This window comes from Chondrus crispus, genomic scaffold, assembly GCF_000350225.1.
Source record: "Chondrus crispus Stackhouse genomic scaffold, scaffold_326, whole genome shotgun sequence".
Taxonomy (NCBI): domain Eukaryota; phylum Rhodophyta; class Florideophyceae; order Gigartinales; family Gigartinaceae; genus Chondrus; species Chondrus crispus.
Genome location: NW_005179212.1, coordinates 84991 through 105012, shown reverse-complemented (window position 1 = coordinate 105012; position 20022 = coordinate 84991). Strand labels below are relative to the sequence as shown.

The 20022-nt window shown below is 56.6% G+C and overlaps 5 protein-coding genes; 4 read left to right on the top strand and 1 right to left on the bottom strand.

Moving 5' to 3' along the window:
• Positions 1–10899: 10899 nt before the first annotated feature.
• CHC_T00005946001 (hypothetical protein) lies at positions 10900–11085 on the top strand. Its single transcript, XM_005717511.1, has one exon. The coding sequence runs from the start codon at positions 10900–10902 to the stop codon at positions 11083–11085; it is 186 nt and encodes a 61-aa protein (XP_005717568.1).
• Position 11086: 1 nt separating this feature from the next.
• Positions 11087–11581, top strand: CHC_T00005945001 (hypothetical protein). The gene has a single exon (XM_005717510.1). It carries the CDS (start codon positions 11087–11089, stop codon positions 11579–11581), a length of 495 nt encoding a protein of 164 aa, XP_005717567.1.
• A 2201-nt stretch (positions 11582–13782) lies between these two features.
• On the bottom strand, positions 13783–15722 carry CHC_T00005944001 (hypothetical protein). XM_005717509.1 is given in 2 exon segments: positions 13783–14000; positions 14001–15722. 1 exon segment carries the CDS (start codon positions 15720–15722, stop codon positions 14001–14003), a length of 1722 nt encoding a protein of 573 aa, XP_005717566.1. The 3' UTR covers positions 13783–14000.
• Positions 15723–16990: 1268 nt separating this feature from the next.
• Positions 16991–17089, top strand: CHC_T00005943001 (hypothetical protein). The gene has a single exon (XM_005717508.1). The coding sequence runs from the start codon at positions 16991–16993 to the stop codon at positions 17087–17089; it is 99 nt and encodes a 32-aa protein (XP_005717565.1).
• A 21-nt stretch (positions 17090–17110) lies between these two features.
• On the top strand, positions 17111–17410 carry CHC_T00005942001 (hypothetical protein). Its single transcript, XM_005717507.1, has one exon. It carries the CDS (start codon positions 17111–17113, stop codon positions 17408–17410), a length of 300 nt encoding a protein of 99 aa, XP_005717564.1.
• Positions 17411–20022: the final 2612 nt, after the last annotated feature.

The window sequence follows — 20022 nt, the reverse complement described above, 5'->3', positions numbered from 1 at the left end:
GCGGAACGATCTCACCGATAAGGTCACCCCGAAGGTTGTCGACGGCGTCATTTGCCTTCTGACGTCGAAGATCTACAATGTCCTCGGCTCGATAGCCACAGAGGGAAATTCATTTAAACCCCGCACGATCGCTGTTGATACGTGCTCGGGGTATAATCTGGTGAGGAAGGCCGACCTTCCCCCCGATTGGACGCGTTACGTCGTGCACGACGCACCTCTGCCACGATTGGCAGGCGCGAATAGCAACCCCCTCAAGCTTTCGGCCGTTGTCCGCCTGGCTGTGCGGTTGAGGAACACGGTGTTCCGAATTCCGTTCGTAGTCGCGGACCAGCTCGCCGTGCCGGTCCTTCTCGGCACGGCCTTCATCGATACGCACGTGCGATGTATCGACATCGAAGCTCAACGAATGGAGCTACGCCAAGGCGGTTCCGTCGCCATCGTTGACGGAAAGGGGGAGTCGACTCCCCCTACCAGGCGACACGGACGACACACGGGTCGGCCAGACGTACGCGAGGAGGCCCCGCAAGCGATCCGAATCGCCCGCTGGGTTACCATCCCCGCGAGGTCGCAAGCCCGAGTGCGCGTCACCACTGCCGGGAGGGGCCTCGTATTCATGGAGCCGAAGCCGTCACTTCAACACCGACATGGAGTGAGGCTGACGAACGGCGTCGTCGAGGTACTGCCGAATCAGACCTTCGACGTCCTCGTCGCGAACTTTTCGCGACGGGAAAGGCGGCTTCCGAAGCACACCGTCGTAGGGTATGCGACGCGCAACCCCCTCGCGATCCTGACGCCCGAACGTTGCGTCGCCGAGGGGGTCGCCCACGCGCTACACCTGACCGACTTGACCGATCAAGTCGGGAAGGCAAGAGCCGGACGACCAAGCTCCGATGAGCTAGAGACCGTTAGGAGGGAACAGGTGGGTACGGACGATCGGCCACCTAGAGACCAACCGACGGCGGGAGGCACCGTAAACATCCACAAAAAGGATCCCAAAAATCCACCGATGGATTGGGAAAAAGAGGTGGACTTGTCATACATCGACGATGACAAGCTCCGTGGCCACGTACTCGAGATGCTCCGTAAGCATTCGAGTCTGTGGAGCGGTGCGCTCGGAACGATCCGAGCCACGGAACACCGCATCCCTCTCGAACCGGGAACGAAACCGATTCGTTCGATGCCCTATCGGAAGGGGCCCGCCATGCGCGAGATGGTTGCCAAGGAGGTCAACCAAATGCTGAACGCAGGGGTTATCGAACCTGCGAGCACCGAGTGGGCGTCCCCGGTGGTGCTCGTCCCGAAGAAAGACGGCTCTCTTCGGTTCTGCGTGGACTACCGGCGTCTCAACGCGAAGACGGCAGCGGATTCGTATCCGCTGCCCCGGATGGACGACTGCATCGACTCGTTAGAGGATGCAGCCGTCTTTACGACGTTGGACTGCAATTCCGGTTATTGGCAGATCCCCGTCGCTCCGGAGGACCGGGATAAGACCACGTTTACGACGCACATGGGCACGTTTCGCCACCTGCGCATGCCGTTCGGACTAAAAGGGGCACCGGCCACCTTCCAACGTGTATTGGATATTATCCTTTCCGGAGTCCGCTGGCAAATATGCCTCGTCTATCTCGATGACGTCATAGTGTTCTCGCGTACGGACGCGGAACACGCGAAGCATCTCGACACTGTCTTGAGCTTGTTAGGGAGTGCCGGCATCTCCCTCAAGCTCAAGAAGTGTAGCTTCTTTCAACCGAAGGTACGCTACCTGGGGCACGTCATCTCCCCAGGTAAGTTGAGCGTGGCCGATACGGCGGCCGACGCCTTCCGGACGTTCACGTTCCCGAGGACGTTGACGCAGGTGCGCTCGTTCCTCGGGGCGTGTAACGTATATCGCCGCTTCGTTAAGGGCTTCTCGAAAATAGCCCGTCCGTTGACGGATATGACGCGCAAGGATTCGGATCCTGACTTCTATAATCCTACTGAAGATCAACTTCAGGCGTTCGAGAACCTTAAGGAGTGCATGATCGCTCCGCCGATCCTCGCGTTGCCTCGGCATGGACGACCGTACATGATCGACACCGACGCGAGCGCCTACCAACTAGGCTGCACGCTGCTCCAAGAGCACGACCAGCCAAACGATTGGCGCCCCGTTGGGTACTGGTCTTACTCGCTGAACGACAGCGAACGAAACTACAGCGCTACCGAGCGCGAATGCTTCGCCGTAGTGTGGGCCGTCCGCACACTACGGCCGTACGTTGAGGGCACGAAGTTCACCGTCCGAACGGATCACGATGCCTTGAGGTGGCTCATGTCCCTCACCGAGAGTTCCGGAAGACTCACCCGGTGGCGGCTACGTCTGGCCGAATACGACTTCACCATTCAGTACCGCCCCGGGCGCGTGCACCAGGTACCGGACGCCCTGTCACGCCTCGTGTCGCCGAGAGTCGCCGACGACCCTCGCCCCACCGTCGGAGTGGATGACGACATTCCCACCTTCGACGTGTGCACGACCGTTCGCGACGTATCGAACGAGCTCGCGGGCCACGTTTGCATCGCGAGCTGCGACCACGAGGTCGAGCACGTCTTCGCGACGACACGGAACCAAGCCAGCTCACGCAGAAGGTCGCGCTCCCGAGCGCCCGACGAGCCGAGGGGCGACGACGAAGCCCCCGCTCTCCAAGGACCCAATTCGTTTTGGGAGGAGAATGACGAGTTCGACGCCACCGACATCGAGCGCGCCGCAGACCACGAGGCTGGCGCGCCCGACTCTTCGGTCGCCCCTCCGCAGGACGACCTTCCGGCTCCTCTTACAATAGAGGAGATCGCCGAAGAGCAACGCGTAGATGACTTCTGCCAAACCGTTTTGGCACGACAGTCAGAGTCCCGGGACTCCGCATTCTTCGAGGACCACCAGGGGGTGCTCAAACGGAGACACCCCTTCGACCCTGCTATCGTGCAGGTGGTGGTACCTCGGACGCTCCGCGCCAGGCTTCTTCGCCTGTGCCACAACCCGGTCATCGCAGGGCACCCGGGCCAGAATCGTATGTACTACGCGCTCCGTCGCGAGTACTACTGGCCTCATCTGGCGGCAGATGTTGCCGCCACGGTGCGAGGTTGTCGAACCTGCGCGATGAACCGGGTCAAGCTGAGGAAACATCTCAACCGATTGAGATTGTTTCCAGCTACGAGGCCGCTCGAGAGTCTGGCCATCGACATCTTGGGGCCGCTCCCCAAGACGAAGTCAGGGAAACGGTTCCTGCTCGTGATCACGAACCGTTTTAGCAAGCTGACGCAAGTCGTTGCGCTCCGCACGATAACCGCATACACCGTCGCAGTTGCGTTCTGCGAATCGTGGGTGTTCAAGTACGGCGTTCCGCGCACGTTGCTGTCGGATAACGGACCGCAGTTTAATGCCAAGTTCTTCCACAGCACGTGCCGTGTTCTGGGGATAACTAATATGTACACATCGGCGTACCATCCCCAGACGAACGGGCAAGTCGAGCGATACAACCGAACGATCGCTGCGATGCTACGCAACTACGTAGGCGAGCATCAAGATGACTGGGACGTGTACGTAGGGCCGCTTACGTATGCGTATAACTCCCACGTACACCGCACCACCAACACGACGCCGTTCGAGCTCGTGCTCAGCAGACCACCGCTAGAGTTCTCGCTTCGACGAGCCGACGGTGACGTTCCCCCTGCCGACAGGGGGAACCAACGTGCGGAGTTCCTCAAGACCTTGGATTCGACAATCCAGAGGGCCTACGGGAGCCTGCGTCGGACGCAGGCTCGCTACAAGCGCGACTTTGATAAGCGCATACGACGGATCAATTCGCGGCTCCGTCCCGGAGAGTACGTATACCTCAACCCCACCGACGGGGGGAAGACTTCGAACAAGCTCGCGTCCCCAGCAGTGGGGCCCTACCGTGTCCTCGCGAACGACCGCCGAACCATCACGATCGATCGTGATGGGGTCACTGAGCGGGTCTCCGCAGATCGCTGCGTGTACGCGCCACCGCCGACGGACGCACTACGGGCGAGCACGACAACCCCAGCTGACCTCGCCGACAAGGTCAGAGAGGGGACACAGTACGCTGTCGAGCGACTACTGAAGCACCGAGATATGGAAGACGGAACTATCGAGTTCCTCATCAAGTGGGTGGATTTCGACACGCCCACCTGGACTGCGCGGACTCACGTCCCGGAGGAGTTGGTGTCTCGTTACGCCCAACGCCTCCGGAGGCGCACCGGCATGGACCTCAACTCAAACGTGAACGCGGACGTTCACGCTTGAGGAGGGGGCCCCGACCGCTCCGTTAGGATCAAGGTAACCGACCGCGGTTGGACAAAATTCCGATAAAGGGGGAAGGGACACCTGTCCGTGGATCCCCCTGACGGGGAGGGAATCACACGACCCCAGGAACAACATCGGACGGAGATTCTCAAAAGGAACACGCAACCGCGAAGAAGTCGCGTGACAGCAAGCAGTACGGGCTGCCTTATGACAATAGCCGCGAGAACATCAATTGACGTAGAAGGACACCGGTCCCTCCAAACCGATGATGGGGACGCCTAACTGCAGGGGGGTCCGAACCTCCGCGTTACCACAGGAGCGCAGCAGCGATCTGCATGAGCGTTCGAGTCGCCGATCGACAGCGCCGCATACGGAATAGGGTGTGAGAAGTTACGCGTCTTAGGGGATGCGAACGCCCCAGGAATGCCCGCCTCGAACGTGTGCGTGTGCCAATATGGTCAAGTCGCACCGGTTGGGCGCAAGAGCGAATGGATCGCACAAAAGTAACGCGCGAGGTGTAGGGGAGAGCGTACCCATGCTTGGAATACGGACCAAGCGAAGGCAGGGAGCCTCAGGCACAGGTAATATATGCAGATACGAACCTCGGGTCACGACCACAGCCCACTCCCCACTGTCAGCGCGCGATACGCTTATACTGTACGCCGAGTACAAGCCCTTCTGACAAACTGCCACCGCCGACGGCGGTGGGTTAAAAAATAGAGGAAATTAGCGACGGGGGGAATTATACGGCCGCGCGCGTGTGGCCCGTGCAGTACACGCCACCCGCGCTACACCAAATCGGGTCCACGATGCATGCCTGGTGTCCCACAACTGGCGATAACCGCCTCCGGAGCGAGGGGAAAGGGGGCCGCGAGGAACTCCACAGTAGCCCCTCGCCGCGACCAAGGGGCATACGGCCCCTCCGACGACGCCGACCTCTCCGTCGGGTAGCGAAGCGCCGGCGGCGTTCACGTGCTACGAGCGCGCTCTGCCCTCGCCCCGATGGCGAGGGGCGCGATGACAAGAAGAATACCGCGCGCTCTGCCCTCGCCCCGATGGCGAGGGGCGCGACGACAAGAAGAATACCGCGCGCTCTGCCCTCGCCCCGATGGCGAGGGGCGCGACGACAAGAAGAGTACCGCGCGCTCTGCCCTCGCCCCGATGGCGAGGGGGCGCGACGAAGATGACACGCTCGTGGGACCTTGCCTCGGTGGAACCGGAGCGAAGATGACACGCTCGTGGGACCTTGCCTCGGTGGAACCGGAGCGCGAGGAGCGGACGGGAGGGAACAAGAACGAAGGATGCGAACATTCTTTATGAAGGGAATGGGACGAGTGGTCCCGGACCGGGGAACCATGCCACCTCAACGAGTGCCATCAGGACTACGGTCTAAATGCCCCGGCGGGCAGTACCCTGGATAACGCGGAACATCAGAGTTCCGCGGAGTATCCGCCGCACCCTCCTCGAGAGGAGGCATGGCGACCCGCTGGTATGAACCGCCTCCTCGTACAGGAGCTGCGGGCGCCCCTGACCCGTACGACGTCAGGGCGACGGCCGTCGGGTCGGCATACGGGTCGGGTCGGCGAGGTGGCTGTAAGACGACTTCACGGGCCGCGGACGCTTGGATGGCACGAAGGCTGTCCTGCTCCTGTCGATAGCGATCTCGATCCGCGACAGCGCGTTCGTACGCGCTAGCCTGAAGACGGGAAGCGCCCCGCGCGGAGTCGTTTTCGCCCTGCAACCGTCGGACCGAAAGGGAGAGCGAGTCGCGCTCCCCGTTGAGGCGACGAGCCTCATTAGTCCGTGCGAGGAACCAGCTCGCCATCGTCGATAAGAGGCCACCCACGGTCCACGCCCGGTCACCGGCGGGTCCCAAAGCCTGCGCAAGTTCGGGCACGGAGGTGATGTCCTCCCGCGAAAGAGGAAGGTCCCGAACCGCCACCCCAGGGGTCACGTCCTCGGAGGGGGGAGCTAGCGGAGGCATGGGGAGGATCGCCGGCGAGGCAACGGGTATCACCGGTTGCTCTTCTGCCTCACGGGGCGGAGTGGAACGAAACGGGTCGACACCTACCATGGCGGGAGTGAAAGGGACGGCATCCAGGTCCCGATACCGCTTGCGGCGGTTCCGCCGGGACCCTGAGCCGACACCACCCCGCCTCCCTCTCGGTCCGGCTGACTCCGGAGTCGCCGCCGGGCGAGAAGCGAACGTGTCCGTCCTTGCGTGGTACACGAGGTACGCGCAACGTACGCCCGTAGCGAAATCCGGCCAGTAGTGGTGATGACGCTCACTCACTTCGTCCGCCCGTGTCATCAACGAAACGACGCCCCGGAGCGTCCAGGAAATCTGTGAAAGGCCGCGCTCGAGCGGATGTGGCGGGACAATAGGCAAGTCGGGAGCGAGTCGCGCCAGGTACGATACGGTCTCACCAGACTGAAGAAACACGCGGCCGTGCACACTTGCTTCGGCCATAAAGGCGCTCCCGATGGACCACGCCCACTCCTTGGCACAGCTGTCGCTCAACAGAGCGCGGGCGGGGTGACCGGGGTCGATGGCCGCATACCCGAAGTGCTTGAGAACGTAAGGCAGGAGCGGATGAATACCTAGAGAAGGAAAGGTCTCGCGAACCTGACGAGGCAGCGAGGGGAAGTCCCCGGGCGAAAGCCCGTGCTCAAAGCAGGCCGACGGGAAGACGCGACCGTCTTCTTCCGAGGAGCGCCGATAAACGGACCAGTCCCGATGGGCCACGGGGATGCCGTGAAGGCGCATCAGCGTCGCCGCGGACTTCTGAAGGGCCACCCGGGGCTTCGTGTACGCGTACGGACGCGGATACACGTAGAGCCCCGGGATCTCGGCCAAGATAAAACGGGGCGGAATGTCCGGGTTGAATCCGGACAAGTAGGCCGCCATACGATCGACGTATAGAACCTCTTCCAGGCCAAACGCGAAGGTGCGATCACCCTGTATCGGGTCGGGGATTTGGTAAGCCACGCCGTCTCCTTCGGCAAGAAGACGGCTGAGGGCCAGCGCGGATTGATCAGCGAGGCCGGCCTCGCTGATCTTGCGGATGCGGGACAGATCAGGGCGCAAGACCGGGCTCGCCAAGATCTCGCCAACCGTTACGCCCACGCGAGCGTAGCGCGCCCACGGATACCGGAGATCACCGAGTGGCAGCGGAGTAGATCGCAAAAGCGGTACGCCAAACCAGCGCGTCGTACTGGGGACATCGAACTCGGTCGCTCTCGTGCTGGAGCCAACAAGGGACGGGACATCAGCTCGAGAAGATCCCCCAGCGGCGGGGCCGACAGCCCTCTCAGCACCAACGGGGAGAGGTGCTCGCGACCCGCCGTCATGCTGCTCGTCGACGACGCGACTAGGGGCACTCGCCAACTCCTCGGATAGCGTGGACTCCCTCGACGGGCGTGTCCTCTGAAAGGGGTAGGTTGGCGTCGGCGTTGCAACACACCCGTCGATAAGGGGCGCGCTCGAAGCAGGAAGCGACGGCGCTTCCCCAGCGGCTTCTCGAGCCGACACAGCGACGCCCGCGAGCGGCGGCGAGGACGGCTTCAGCGTTGGTGATGGGGACATGCCGAGACAGTGTCCCAATCCTGAGGGTCGAAAAAGGTGCCAAGTGCGCGCCCGATGGCCGCACGCGAGACAAAAACCGGCGAAAAGGAAGGCGTGATCGGAAGGAACGCGGGGGAGCAGCGAGACTCTGGACGCAATGGGACCACACGGGTGGCCTCCTCAAGCAGGGTGAACGCGGACGTTCACTCTTGAGGAGGGGGCCCTGTGGTATATGCGCCGTCGATTCGATTAGGTTTAGATCAGGGGCTGTAAGGCACGGACCTTACAGCCCACACGAGCCCACACGTGTACCACACGTGTGCAGGGCGTGCGCACACACACGTGGCACACACGTGTACTGTCAGCTCGATAGCTGACAGAGCCACCGCGCGCGACGACTCACGCCGGCTACGGTAGCATGATACTGTAGTCTGGTATGATAACCGAACACTTGTACATTAAATAAGGGAGCGACCGACGGCGGAGGAAAGGGACAAGCACGGGCTTGTCCACAACCTTCCGCCTTGGTCGACAACCCACCGCTTAACCTAAAACACGAGTCCGCTCTCGCGTCTCGTTTAGGTAAGGGAACCGACGCGGGGTGCAGGCGCTACAGTGCGCGCGCGTGCAGCGATCCGCCTCCGCCCGTCGACACTGGTCCGCTACCCAGTGTCGCTCCGGGGCGTTGAGGCGTCGATCCGCCCCGCTGCGCAATCACTCGCGCCTGCCACCCTTCCCGCTCTACCACGCTACCAGGACCCGTGTCCTTTCCCTTTGCGTGTGTTCCGTCTTCCGCCGATCCGGAGTCTGCTACTGAACTGCGTGCATACACCCCCGCCGTTTGGGGGTGTTTATGCTACAGCGAGGAAGTTGAAATGATTCCCGAACTTCAGCGCGGTTACGCTAAGCTTAGACATAGAATTACCAGAGTACAGAATGCAGGTATGTTTTGCCGTCGTTTGGCTGAGGAATGGGAAATGAGATTCTCATATGGAAGGCATGTTATGACACATGAGCAACAGGCAGGATCGAATGCATGGGCACTGAGACAGTTGTTTGCTCGCAACGCATACAGGGAATACAATAAGGCTCATCATCGTTCTAAAAGACTTAATCAATGTGGTGCAATACAGGGCTCTACAGGGGGGTGAAGTGAAAGAAAAACAATTGGATATGACAAGTAGTCCGGGTTGGGAGACACACGTGTGAATAATTTACACAGTTTTAATTTTTAATTATTTAATTATTTAGTTAATTAGTTGGCATTAATTTTGCGGACATTAGATTAGATCTAGGATCTAGCGCAGCGAGCTACTGTAGTGGCTCTGGCGGGGCGATATATACCTTAGCCCACTGACCAACAAGTCAGTAAAGGTAACCCGAGTTGCCAGAGTTTGATATCGCCTTGGTCGAAGTCCGTCTTTTACAAGACATTCCTTTTTACTACAGATTACTTTATCCTTTGCGCTCGGGGGTCCCCTTTCCTTATCCTTTTACCGTTTCTATCTCTAATTCCTATCCTTTTCCATCTCCACCTCTATTTTTCCCTTAATTGTGTTGGTTCCATTGGAGTCGGTCGCGACCGATCCGGTGTTGGTGTGATTACCATCGGGCTGCACGTAGGTCGTAGCGCTGCTACAGTGTCCTGTTCCATCGGAAGGCTGTTGAAACGACGTCTCCTTCGAAGGTCTTATCATACAAGACAGTGTTGGTGCCATCAGCTGCGATTACGATCGCATTGGTGTCGGTGTTTTGCCATCGGGCAACACGTGGGTCGTAGCGTTGCAACATAGTTATGTTCCCGTCGGGTAGTGCTAATCGAGCCCCCGTCGAGGACCTTAAAGTATACTCAAGGTGTCGAAGACGCTCAACGAGCTTTGGTCTTACAACCCAGCGAACAGCGGTCACCTTTCAGTAGACAACGCCCAACCCGCACTCGTCGAGCACTCAAGTCTTCGCAAGTCTCTGCCACCATTCATCCTCCCGGGACGGGCATCTTCCCTAAGCCCCCCGTCGGAGTTGAGCTACCGTGAGCCGCAAGCCCACATAAGGGGAAAGGAAGTCCCAAGCGCTTCATAGCGCGTGCCGCCGGCAGTGGTTGTTGCTGTTGCTGTTTTTCTTCTTTTTGCTTGTCCGTCGGACTGTGGTCGCGGCCTGCTAGGCACATTGCACTACAATCAAGCACTCAACCACATCTCTGTTAAAGGAAAAAGTTGCTACTGCTCTTTATGCGTTTTTATATTCATGTATCGAAAGAAGACATTCCGAACAGGCGCAATGCAAAACAGGTGGTGTATGAGTTGTCGTCAACCAATATGTGTGTCTTGTTGGGAGGAATGGCATTCAGAGGTGAAGCTGGCCAAGAAGAAGCCGTCTGTTGAAGACATTGATGCATTTAAGGCCCGAGTTGACAACGAGATGGGAAGAGTAGGTACTAGAGCGCGTCGGCGTGCAGCGTAGGGGAGCGAATGGGGGATAGAATTTGGTAAATATGTATCTACGCTTACGTACACTTAGATTATAGGGATATGCGTTTGGTGATGTTAGTGATGTAGGAGAAATAATGCTTACCTTGAGAAATTTCTGAGAGACAATGGTGATACCTCTGGGGTGAGTTTGAGCTGCGACCGTTACGAAATGTTTGATCGCTCATATGTTTGGAACAGGTGCTGCATACTTCGTTCAACTGATACCGTTGGAAAGCTAGGAATATGACACTTAAATTGGTTTGGTTTACTATGTGTTTCTGGTTTACAGAAGGACTGGGGCGCACATTGCCCAGATTTTCAACTTTTTGCTATCACTTTCTTGGTCAGCAACGGGTTAAAGGTTGGCTAACTGAGCGTGATATGTCAAAACAATAGCAAAACAGTATTTCCTATCGTCCCTTACGATTCCTGTTGACGTCACATGACTTGCTCAATTGTATTGTGTCAATAGCCGAATACATCTAAAATCATGTACACTCGCTTCTAGGCCAAATAAAAGGGACAGCAGCTCCCCATCACCACCTGCCTCTTCATCGTTTCTTTAATTCTCTATGAAAAGCATCAAACAAAAGCTTTGTTTGATGCTGTTGTTACCCCTTCTCCCTCTGCGAATGGCGTCACTTGCAGCAGGTTCCACAACACATGCCACATACATCTCCACTTCCTTGAAAATGCATGATATCACCAGGTGTACGAAGAGGCAGACACGTGTGGGAAGTCGTGACCTGAAGGATTAGGATGCGACAATTATCACAGTGCACTATCCACCTCCTGTACACGGTATTGCTCCTAACCCATTACAGTACCAAGGGTCGTCTACACCATGTACCCAACACCTCCACACCCCCTCCCCTTCCCGCGTGCCGCCACGCCCCCCGCCCCACTGCCACACGGCCTCCCGCACCCCCGCCTCCATCGCTCCGACACGGGTCCTCAGTGCCGCGTGTGTGCACCAGAAAGAGTGAGAGCAACAAACCGAGTTGCTACGAACACTTCCCCCCGTCCGCACACGCTCCCACCGCTCCCAGCGTCTCACTACCGTTGGCACAACCTCTCCCCATCCATCTTCATCTACCGCACGCGTCCCGCTTTGCCTCTCGCCGCGCACCAGCTTCCGCTGTGTCCCCCCCGGCACTCCCTACAACATATGCACTCCCGTCCTCTTGCGTGTCTCTCACGCCGCCTCCTTCCAGCCACACACTGGCGTCGTCACGCATTCGATACGCTCCGTGACCCCCATGCCGCCCTCCCTGAGGAACTCCTCGAGCTCCCACGCCCCGCACCCGTCCCAAACTCTCGCCCCTATCTGAAACCACCTCACTGCCTCCACGGCGTCGCGCTCAACCCAGTCCGCACCTTCCACGAACAGCTCTCCGAGCCACTTCACCGCGTCCCTGTAATGCTTCTCCTCTGCTGCCAGCATCATCAGCCGCATGGCCCGCGCCGTGTCCTGGGCGATTACCAGCTGCCCGCTGCCGCGCAGCGCCCCGAAGCCCATACCCTGCACTCCGTCCTCTTCCCCCGGCCCCACGATCTCCGCGAGCAGCTCGTCCGTCATGGCCGCCCGCCCGTCCGTCTCCACCCCCGCCACTAGCAGCAGCGCTAGCTTGTACATCCCTGCACCGCTGCCGCGGCCCGCTGTGTACTCGTACAGGCACGCCGCCGCTACTGGGTCCGCAATCAATTCCCCTTCGCCCCCATCTTCCAGCACGTCCGCTAGGTTGTTGATCGCCTTCAAGTCCCCACTCTTTGCCGCACGCCCATACATTTTCAGCGCCTCCCCCACATCCCGGGACACCCCGTTTTTACCTTTTAAGAGCAGGAGCGCATAGTTCTCCATCCCCAACAAATCCCCCTGCTCTGCCGCATGCTGGAACAACGCCGCTGCTCGCTCCAAGTCAATGGGATACCACCACGTCCCGACTTGTAGAATCTCGGCTAGTTTGATCATCGACTTCATGCTGCCCGTCTCCTTGAAGTGCCGCTCATACAACCTTCCTGCCCTCCACGGTTTACACAGCCGCCCATCCCACAGTAGCGCGAGATCGAACATCGCCTCCACAATCCCCTTCCGCACGGCGCGCCGCAGGAGCTTTGCCGCGCGCCACAAGTCCTCCTCGTCATTCTCGTTGTCGCACAGCACTGACGCCAGGTTATAATTAGCCTCTGCATTCCCGCCATCAACAGCTAGATTATACAGCTCCATCGCCGTCGCAACGTCCCGTGTCACTAGACCGTCAACACCCTCCTCGAGCATTACGGCGAGGTTGTTCATCGCGCGCGCGTCGCCTTGCTTCACTGCTGCTAGGTACCAGAACACGGCGAGGGGCACGTCGTCGCAGTTGTCCGGTCTCTTCTCGTGGAACATGTGCCCGAGCATGACCATGGCACCGGCGTGGCCCGCGGAATCGATGGCCTGCTCAAACAGCCGCCGTGCACGCGAGCGATCCATCGCGCGCCCGTCGCCATGCTGCAGCGCGACGCCCAGCTCGAAGCAGGCCGTCGCATTGCCGGCGCGCGCCAGCAGCGAGTTGTAGGACCGACGCAGGTGTTTGTGTGCGTGGAGGAGGAGAGCGAGGGCTGGGAGACGCAGGAAGGGGCGCAGCAGGCGCGGAGGGCGCCGCTGCGGCAGGGGTGAGCCGCCGTGGAGCAGTCGCATGCGGGAGAGGGAAGGGGACAGCGGGGGGGGGGTTAGGGGGGGGGGAAGCGGCAGCTGGAAACGGCGAGCATGCGGGGATAAGGCATGTGGGCGAGGGTAGCAGATGCAACGCTGGATGAGGATTGGCGCTGCGGTGCTGGCACCGACAAACGCCCCACACGTGTCATCCATCTGTGTCGCGGCGGCACGGAACGACGGAGTCCGCTTAAAGCCCGACCATAGCATCATCACACATAAAAAGGTATCAAAACCGTTCAAGAAGTGAACTTAATCGCATTGCGTCAACCTACTATCGCATCGCGCTCCCCGATAGCCACTCTAGCCTGTTAGGCTACATTGCCACCACGACCAGAGGCCAACAAAAGCGATGTCGGATAAGATGAGATACGGTTTCCCTCTATGCAAGAAACAATTTCGCGTCAATGAGGCGAGGGCCGCGCGGATCTCCTAAAGCATTATGTTTACGAACGCCTGACTTTACCTCGCCCTTTCATCGCCAACAAATTGCGATCTTGCAGTGGACAATGAGCATCCTCCTCCTTGTGACAACAAGGCTTTTTGAATTTCTTGTTCTATCACATTCCCTTTCCAATTTTTCATCGAAACGCCAAAATGAGACATCCGTCAAAACTCAGCCTTCGCCAGATCGTAATACACTAGGCTATCGTCCTACTCTACCATGTATCCTACTATACTTCATGTGACATGAAAAAGACTGCATGTATGTTACAATTTCCAGCTCTAAATCAACTCGAGAAAGACAAAAAGAAATATGCTTCCAAGATTCCAAGTATCATATGCGCTCTCGCAATACGACAATTTCAGGCGCGTATGTCTTGCATGCGTCTTCGTCGTGTGACTTAAGAAAGTTGAATATCTACTAAACTTCTGGTCGTGGAGATATCCAGACACACCGAGAAAATATAGCTATCGTGTTCGTTTGTGAACTAAGCCTTTTTGACCTGGAGTTCGTGAAGGGTAAAGCAGCTTTCTCTAACTTAGCTGCATCGAATCGCTCTCAGGGCTATCCCTGCCGTTGCGCCATTCCATGACTTCGTCTTCTTCAAGACTACCACCACGCTGAGCACCCATCTCAACATTTGAGTCTTCACTGCTTCCACTGTCCGCACCTTCGGCATGACGACCAGACCCTTCACCAGCGACCCTTTCAATAGTACGTAGAAGGCGCGTGTTGTAGCTTCCACAATCTGGCGTTTGGCATTTGAGATATAGAAAGTGATACGCAGTCTCTGATCTCTTGTCGCAGTCGTGGCACAACACTTCGGCCACTTTGTTTCGATGCTTTTCGGGCATTTCTTGCTCTTTCATGGCCTCATCAATCTGGGCGTAATATCCTCGCATGTTGGTAAGTGCCTTGTGACATAGTGGACAAATGTAATGCTCGACGGTGTATGTGTCAAAACAGTGCGCATGCATCGTGTGCCCGCATCGCATATATACTACAGGTAGTGTCGAAGTGTGTAAATAATGCCCACAGATAGGACAATTGACGTCGAGCGATTTCTTCAGGCACCGATGCGTCTTTGAAGTCTCGCGCGACACACACGCATCGCACCGATCGCAATGAAAGTTATCGTGTCCGATTCCTTTCCCAACACGACAAATCTGGCACTTATCGCAATGGTAGATATTCTTGCCCGGCGTGTTGTCGTAAAACTTGCACTTGGCACAAAAATATCGAGCAAACTCCCGGTTACATTCTTCGTTCATACAACGACGAGATACAGGCTGCTCCGTCAAGCAGAACATGCACATCACTTCTTGGGTGTCAAAGCGCACAATCGCATGGTCCACACTGGGATGGTCGTGGCATAGTCTACAGACTACCCAAAGTCCGCAGCAGTCAGCCTTGATTTTACAATTTCGAGGGTAGTGTTCGCAGCCTGGCATTTTCTCGCCCGTGTTGGGATGGTCGACGTTCGAATAGGTCTTGATGTAGCGTTGGCGACGCATTTCGGCGGAGAAAGCCGTGGCCTCCTTTTTCCGGCGCTGATGGAATGGTTGGCTGAGCAGGGCTTGGCGTTGTTTGCTCTTCTCTTCCTCTGACAAAGACGGGTCGCGAGAAATGGCACGGATGCGTTGGCGAATATCGTTGCCTGAGAGTGGATCCTCCGGAGGTGACGACGCGAGGAGAGGAGGAGAGGAGTCGGATGGCTCCGGCGGGGCGGGATTTTGAGGTTGTTGGGCCATCGGGACGAATGAAGGAGCACCATGTGCGGGAAGAAGCGGGGCAATCGGGAACGAGGTGGACGGGGGACAGAGGGGTGAGGAGATCGAGGATGAAGACGTGGAGGTCGAGGCGGGCGAGGATGACGAGTTGGAGAGCGATCGGGGTAGTTGGACTTGCGCGGGCGTAGATGGATGTGAAGCAACTGAGGCTTGTTGGGGCGTGCGGGGAGGGGAAGTGAATGGAGAACGGGATTGTGGGTGGTGAGGGGTGGACGATGAGGACAGGCGGGAAGCGAAAACCTGTCGGTAGTTGGAGGAAGAGGAGAGTTGAAGGTGACGGTTAGGAAAATATGGGTCGTCGTCAGAGTCATCTTGGGAATGCTGGTGATCGGACTCGGAATCCGAGTCGTAGATCGGGGGTAAGTGATGTAGAGAAGTGGGGTAGTTCTTGTAAGCTTCATCTGTGGAAGAGGGGGGGTGTGAGGGATTGGAATGGGAGTCGTCTGCAGGCAAGGGCTCATCCATGTCTCGATGGAGGGAGAGCAGGGTGTGATGAAGGAAATGTGAGATGTGTCATGTCAGGGGTGTTGTGGAACGAGGGGAACGCGTAGCGGAAATGGAAATGTAGGGCGGGGAGGGGGGGAGGGGAGAGGGGGTCGGAGGAACTAGAGTAGGGAACGGAGAACATACATGATGGCGGGACGAGATGGCGGGAGTTTGTGAGAGACGGGGGTGGGGGCCGCGTGGTAGAGAGATGTTGGTGAGGAGAACAAAGAGTCAGGTAGCGTCGACAAAGCACGGAGAGTGCGTGATGTATGATGGTAAAATGTGACAACAGCAAAAAAGGGTAAGGCTCAAGACAATGTCCCCGTTTGGTACCGATTGCCGCTGTCCCCTGCCCTCGGTAACAGACATGATGCACGCAACCGTCGCACAGAAGTGTACAACGCCGCTCCATCTACTCTTACGTTGCATTTCGCCGCGGGCCCTTGCCCTTTTAGAACATGGCGAGGCGGCCCCGGGAAGGCTCCACTGCATGCTGTATGCTACCAAGACTTTTCGACGCGCGAGCCGCTGGCGCAGTGTGGTTACATCCAGAGGCAAGTAAGATAGGCTAACAAATAAGGCAACGCCAATAGGGCACGCCACACACTTGCACAATAAAGTCGCCGACGGCCGCCCGCTCCTGAGAGGATCGGGGGCATCGGAGTTCATGGAATCACACGCAGCACGTCCGAGTAGAGTACAACAAGCATCACTTTGCACCATAGAAAAACCACTCGCTCTTTGCTTGGCGTGCTCCAACAGCCTATGCGTAGGTGACCTCGCTGAATCGCCCTTAGCACACTGCCGCTGGTTCGCTCGCTCCCTCGCGCCCAGATATCGCCTCCTCGCACTTGCGAGTAGAGATACGGTATAATATAAACCACCGTGGTCTACGCGGCCACTTCTCGCAGCCCTGTTTTCTCACGTCGAACGTGTCAACACATGCGAGTGTGTTGACAACTGGGAACACAATCCGCCCTCATTTTAGCTTTATTACTATTGGGCGTCTAGCACCTTCGAGCCGCAGCCCTCACTGCTCTGCTCTTGTCATCTGGCTTTATAGTTTCCATCTCGCATACAAATTTACCGCTCGGCTAAACCCCGACGCGCTCTGGTCTACCAAATTCTTGCTAGCCAAATCTGCTTCCATCGCAGCTCTCATCGCTCCTTTTCCTTCTTTTCCTTCTCCAGCCCCTGACGGACGAACAATTTGTTTTCCCGTCGACTAACCCAAGACAGCGATAGAGATGCGCGAAATACTGTACATTTTATCCCCAAACGAAAAACATTCAGCCAAAAGTGCTCTCAGCCTGGAACGGACAAACGACCTTCTCGACTGCCCTTAAAGAGTTTCTCGCAACGTGTCAATGACATCTGAGCCTTACGTCGATACCTTCCGGCTTTCGTCTCGTATCACGTTGCCACATCAACGCAACCACTTCCACCATGAAGAGTGCTCAAGCCCAAGCAACCGAAGCGGCACAAGCAGCTCTGTTTACTTTCGCCTCCGAAGTATCGGCCAGCATGCCCGCCGCCGCGAGCCCCATGCTCTCTCTCCTTTTCCATGCAGATATATCCGTTCTCATATCCGCCGTCGAGGGGACCACTTTTCACTCCAGCCTTCACCAAGGAGAGGGCCTATCCGATACTATCGCTGCTCTGGCTGACACTGGAATTCTAGGCTCCTCCTTTTCCGCCCATTTGCTCCACGTACAATATTCGCCTCGAAGGAGCCAATGTCGAAGTGTCGGTTCTTTCATACCGCATGATTGTGAAGACTGTGAGTCCGTCAGGTACTCGAGGATCACAGAACTGGTCTTCACCAAAGGAAGTTGGCTGATTTCCCACGATTCCTTTGTTATGTTTCCATAAACCCCTGCCCACATCTCATGTTCCCGATGTCTCGTTAGTGAGCAAGTTTTGCCTCAGAACCTCAACAAGCACCACCCTCCCATAAAATGAAACATTACCATCTCCTGGCATCACGGCAAGTCTAACAATCTTGGATTGACACTCAAATTCGACCCCAACTGATTATTTTAAGTACTTTAAAGGTCCGGCCCTCACTGGAATAATTCCCTGCGTTGTTCATCTGGTACAGCTTCCATCATTAAACCCTTACAACAAGTCATTCAGCCCCCTGTTGGTCATGTACATTTTTGTACCCGTTTGACCGTCGTGGAACGTGTGTGCAACTTTACTCATCACGGCAAGGTAAATGAACGAATCTTTGTCCATTAGATGCGCTTATGAATGTGTAGCTCAACTATGACGCGACAAGGGACCATGGTTTGCCCCCAGTGAGAGAGAAATTCGTAGTTGAAAGTATTTTCAGAATTTCAGAGAGTGGCTGACAGCCTGCGTCCTGTGGTTGTCTAAAGGGGCCACAGCAGTGAAGACCTTGAAGATGCTTGTCCTCTGGCGCGATGCACGACGCAGGCGTAGAGAACTCCGAACACGGAACAGCTAATATTCAAATGTCTCCTGTCGAACTAGACTGGTTTGTCCTTCTATCAAGAGTTGCCAAGGCAGTTGTGTTTTCCCTTTCCCATGCACCATTGGTCAGGTGGACGATGGGAAACATTCTTACACAGCGCATGCTCCTCAATATCGCACCCCCGCCCCATATCAGTATTTTTTGCGATATTGAGTTTGTGCGATATTGGCAATAACTGCTTCTTTTCAATCAAAAACCATAACTGAACTCTATAAAAACTCTGTATCATGTGCCTGTGTAATCTTTTTGGTTAAGATATGGACGAGACGTGTGTGGTTGTTGGTCAGTCAGTCGGAAACAGTTAAAACCCTTCCCCAAAGTGATTAAGAAAGGCCTTCTCACGCTGCGATGGCTAGTTACGGAAGTTCGCAGGCTAGTTAAGAGTGGGCCTTTATTAACTCTAGCCTGCTCCGTGTGCGTTCGTGCCGAAGGCCTCTCTCCACCCCAAATTTGGCCCCTGACGAATAATTTAAAGTTTAAATTATTCGTCAGAGGCCAAATTTTAAACTATTTCTGGCTCCATTACACTACCCCTCTCCTTACACGCAACCGCCTGGCACACAGCCAGCCCCGACCTTGGCAACACCTCATTGGCACCGACGCCAATCTTCAAATTTAAAAAGGGCAGATAAACGCCTGGCTTAAAGCCAGCGTAAGCATTTCTCGGCGCTAATCTCCGTGTTGGTCCAGCTAAGATGTATGGATCTCTGCGTAAGGGAAACTCTAAAGAGAAACAAACCTCTGAAAACATAAACATTTCGAATGTTGCCGTCGTCCGCGAAAAACATAAACATTTCAGAAAGAAATGTTGCCGTCGTCGGCACTCCTAATTGCCGCGCTTCCTCCCTAAACCCTCCCCACTCTCTATCTCACTCTCCGGCACCCCGCACAGCCTGTCGCTCTCCCATCGACACGCAACGCGCCTTGGCCATCGCGACCTTTCTTCTTCCACTGTTCAGCGTCTTTTCGCGAGTCAATCACGTATCTACCCTCACACAGCGGCTGAGATTGATCTTACGCTGAAGAGGGGACTCCGACGACTACTGTAGTAGCTGCAATGACATGAGCAAGTCACACGCTGCTCTATGTGAGGATTCTGTGTTCGGGAAGTTCGTTTCAGTAAAGGCTCGTGAAGCCTTTATTTCGTACGTAGACTACAAAGGGAAGGTGGAGGGGCGCAATAAATTCAGCATTCTAGAGACTCTGATGGAAGTCTCCAAAGACTTCTCGAGTCATATACAAAAGGTATGGAGAGAAAATGAGAGCAGGGTTGGTGTGAGTCACTATGCTGCAGTCAGGAATGAGATTGAACAACCGAGAACACCGGGTTGCACGCATGAATGGATGGAAGAGGAAGTTTGGCCTGAGCCGGACTAAGTCGTGGGATAACTCTTCTCCGCCCTGGGTTGGATGAGAGGCGGAGGCTTTACAGAGGAAGCACGCGACGCGGACGCGCGGTGCGAATAGATCCGGTACGGTCGAACTCGCAAAAAGGGAGAGGACAGGCTGGTTACGCGCAGTCGCCCCGTGATGCGTAAACGGGAGCGACCGGTAACGGTAGAAGCCAGTGCGCGGATAAACTACCGAACAGTCGTAGGTTAGACGCGAAAGGGACGGGGCGAGCTTGTCCCAGTTTACTGGTGGGGACGGGTGTCAGCTCTTGACCCCTCAGAGGGACGCTTCGGACATCTGTCCCAGTACAGTGGTACAGTACCTGCGGCCTAGTGCGTGGCGGGTACTGTACACAATTAAGAAGCTAGCGCCATAATTACTACTACCGCA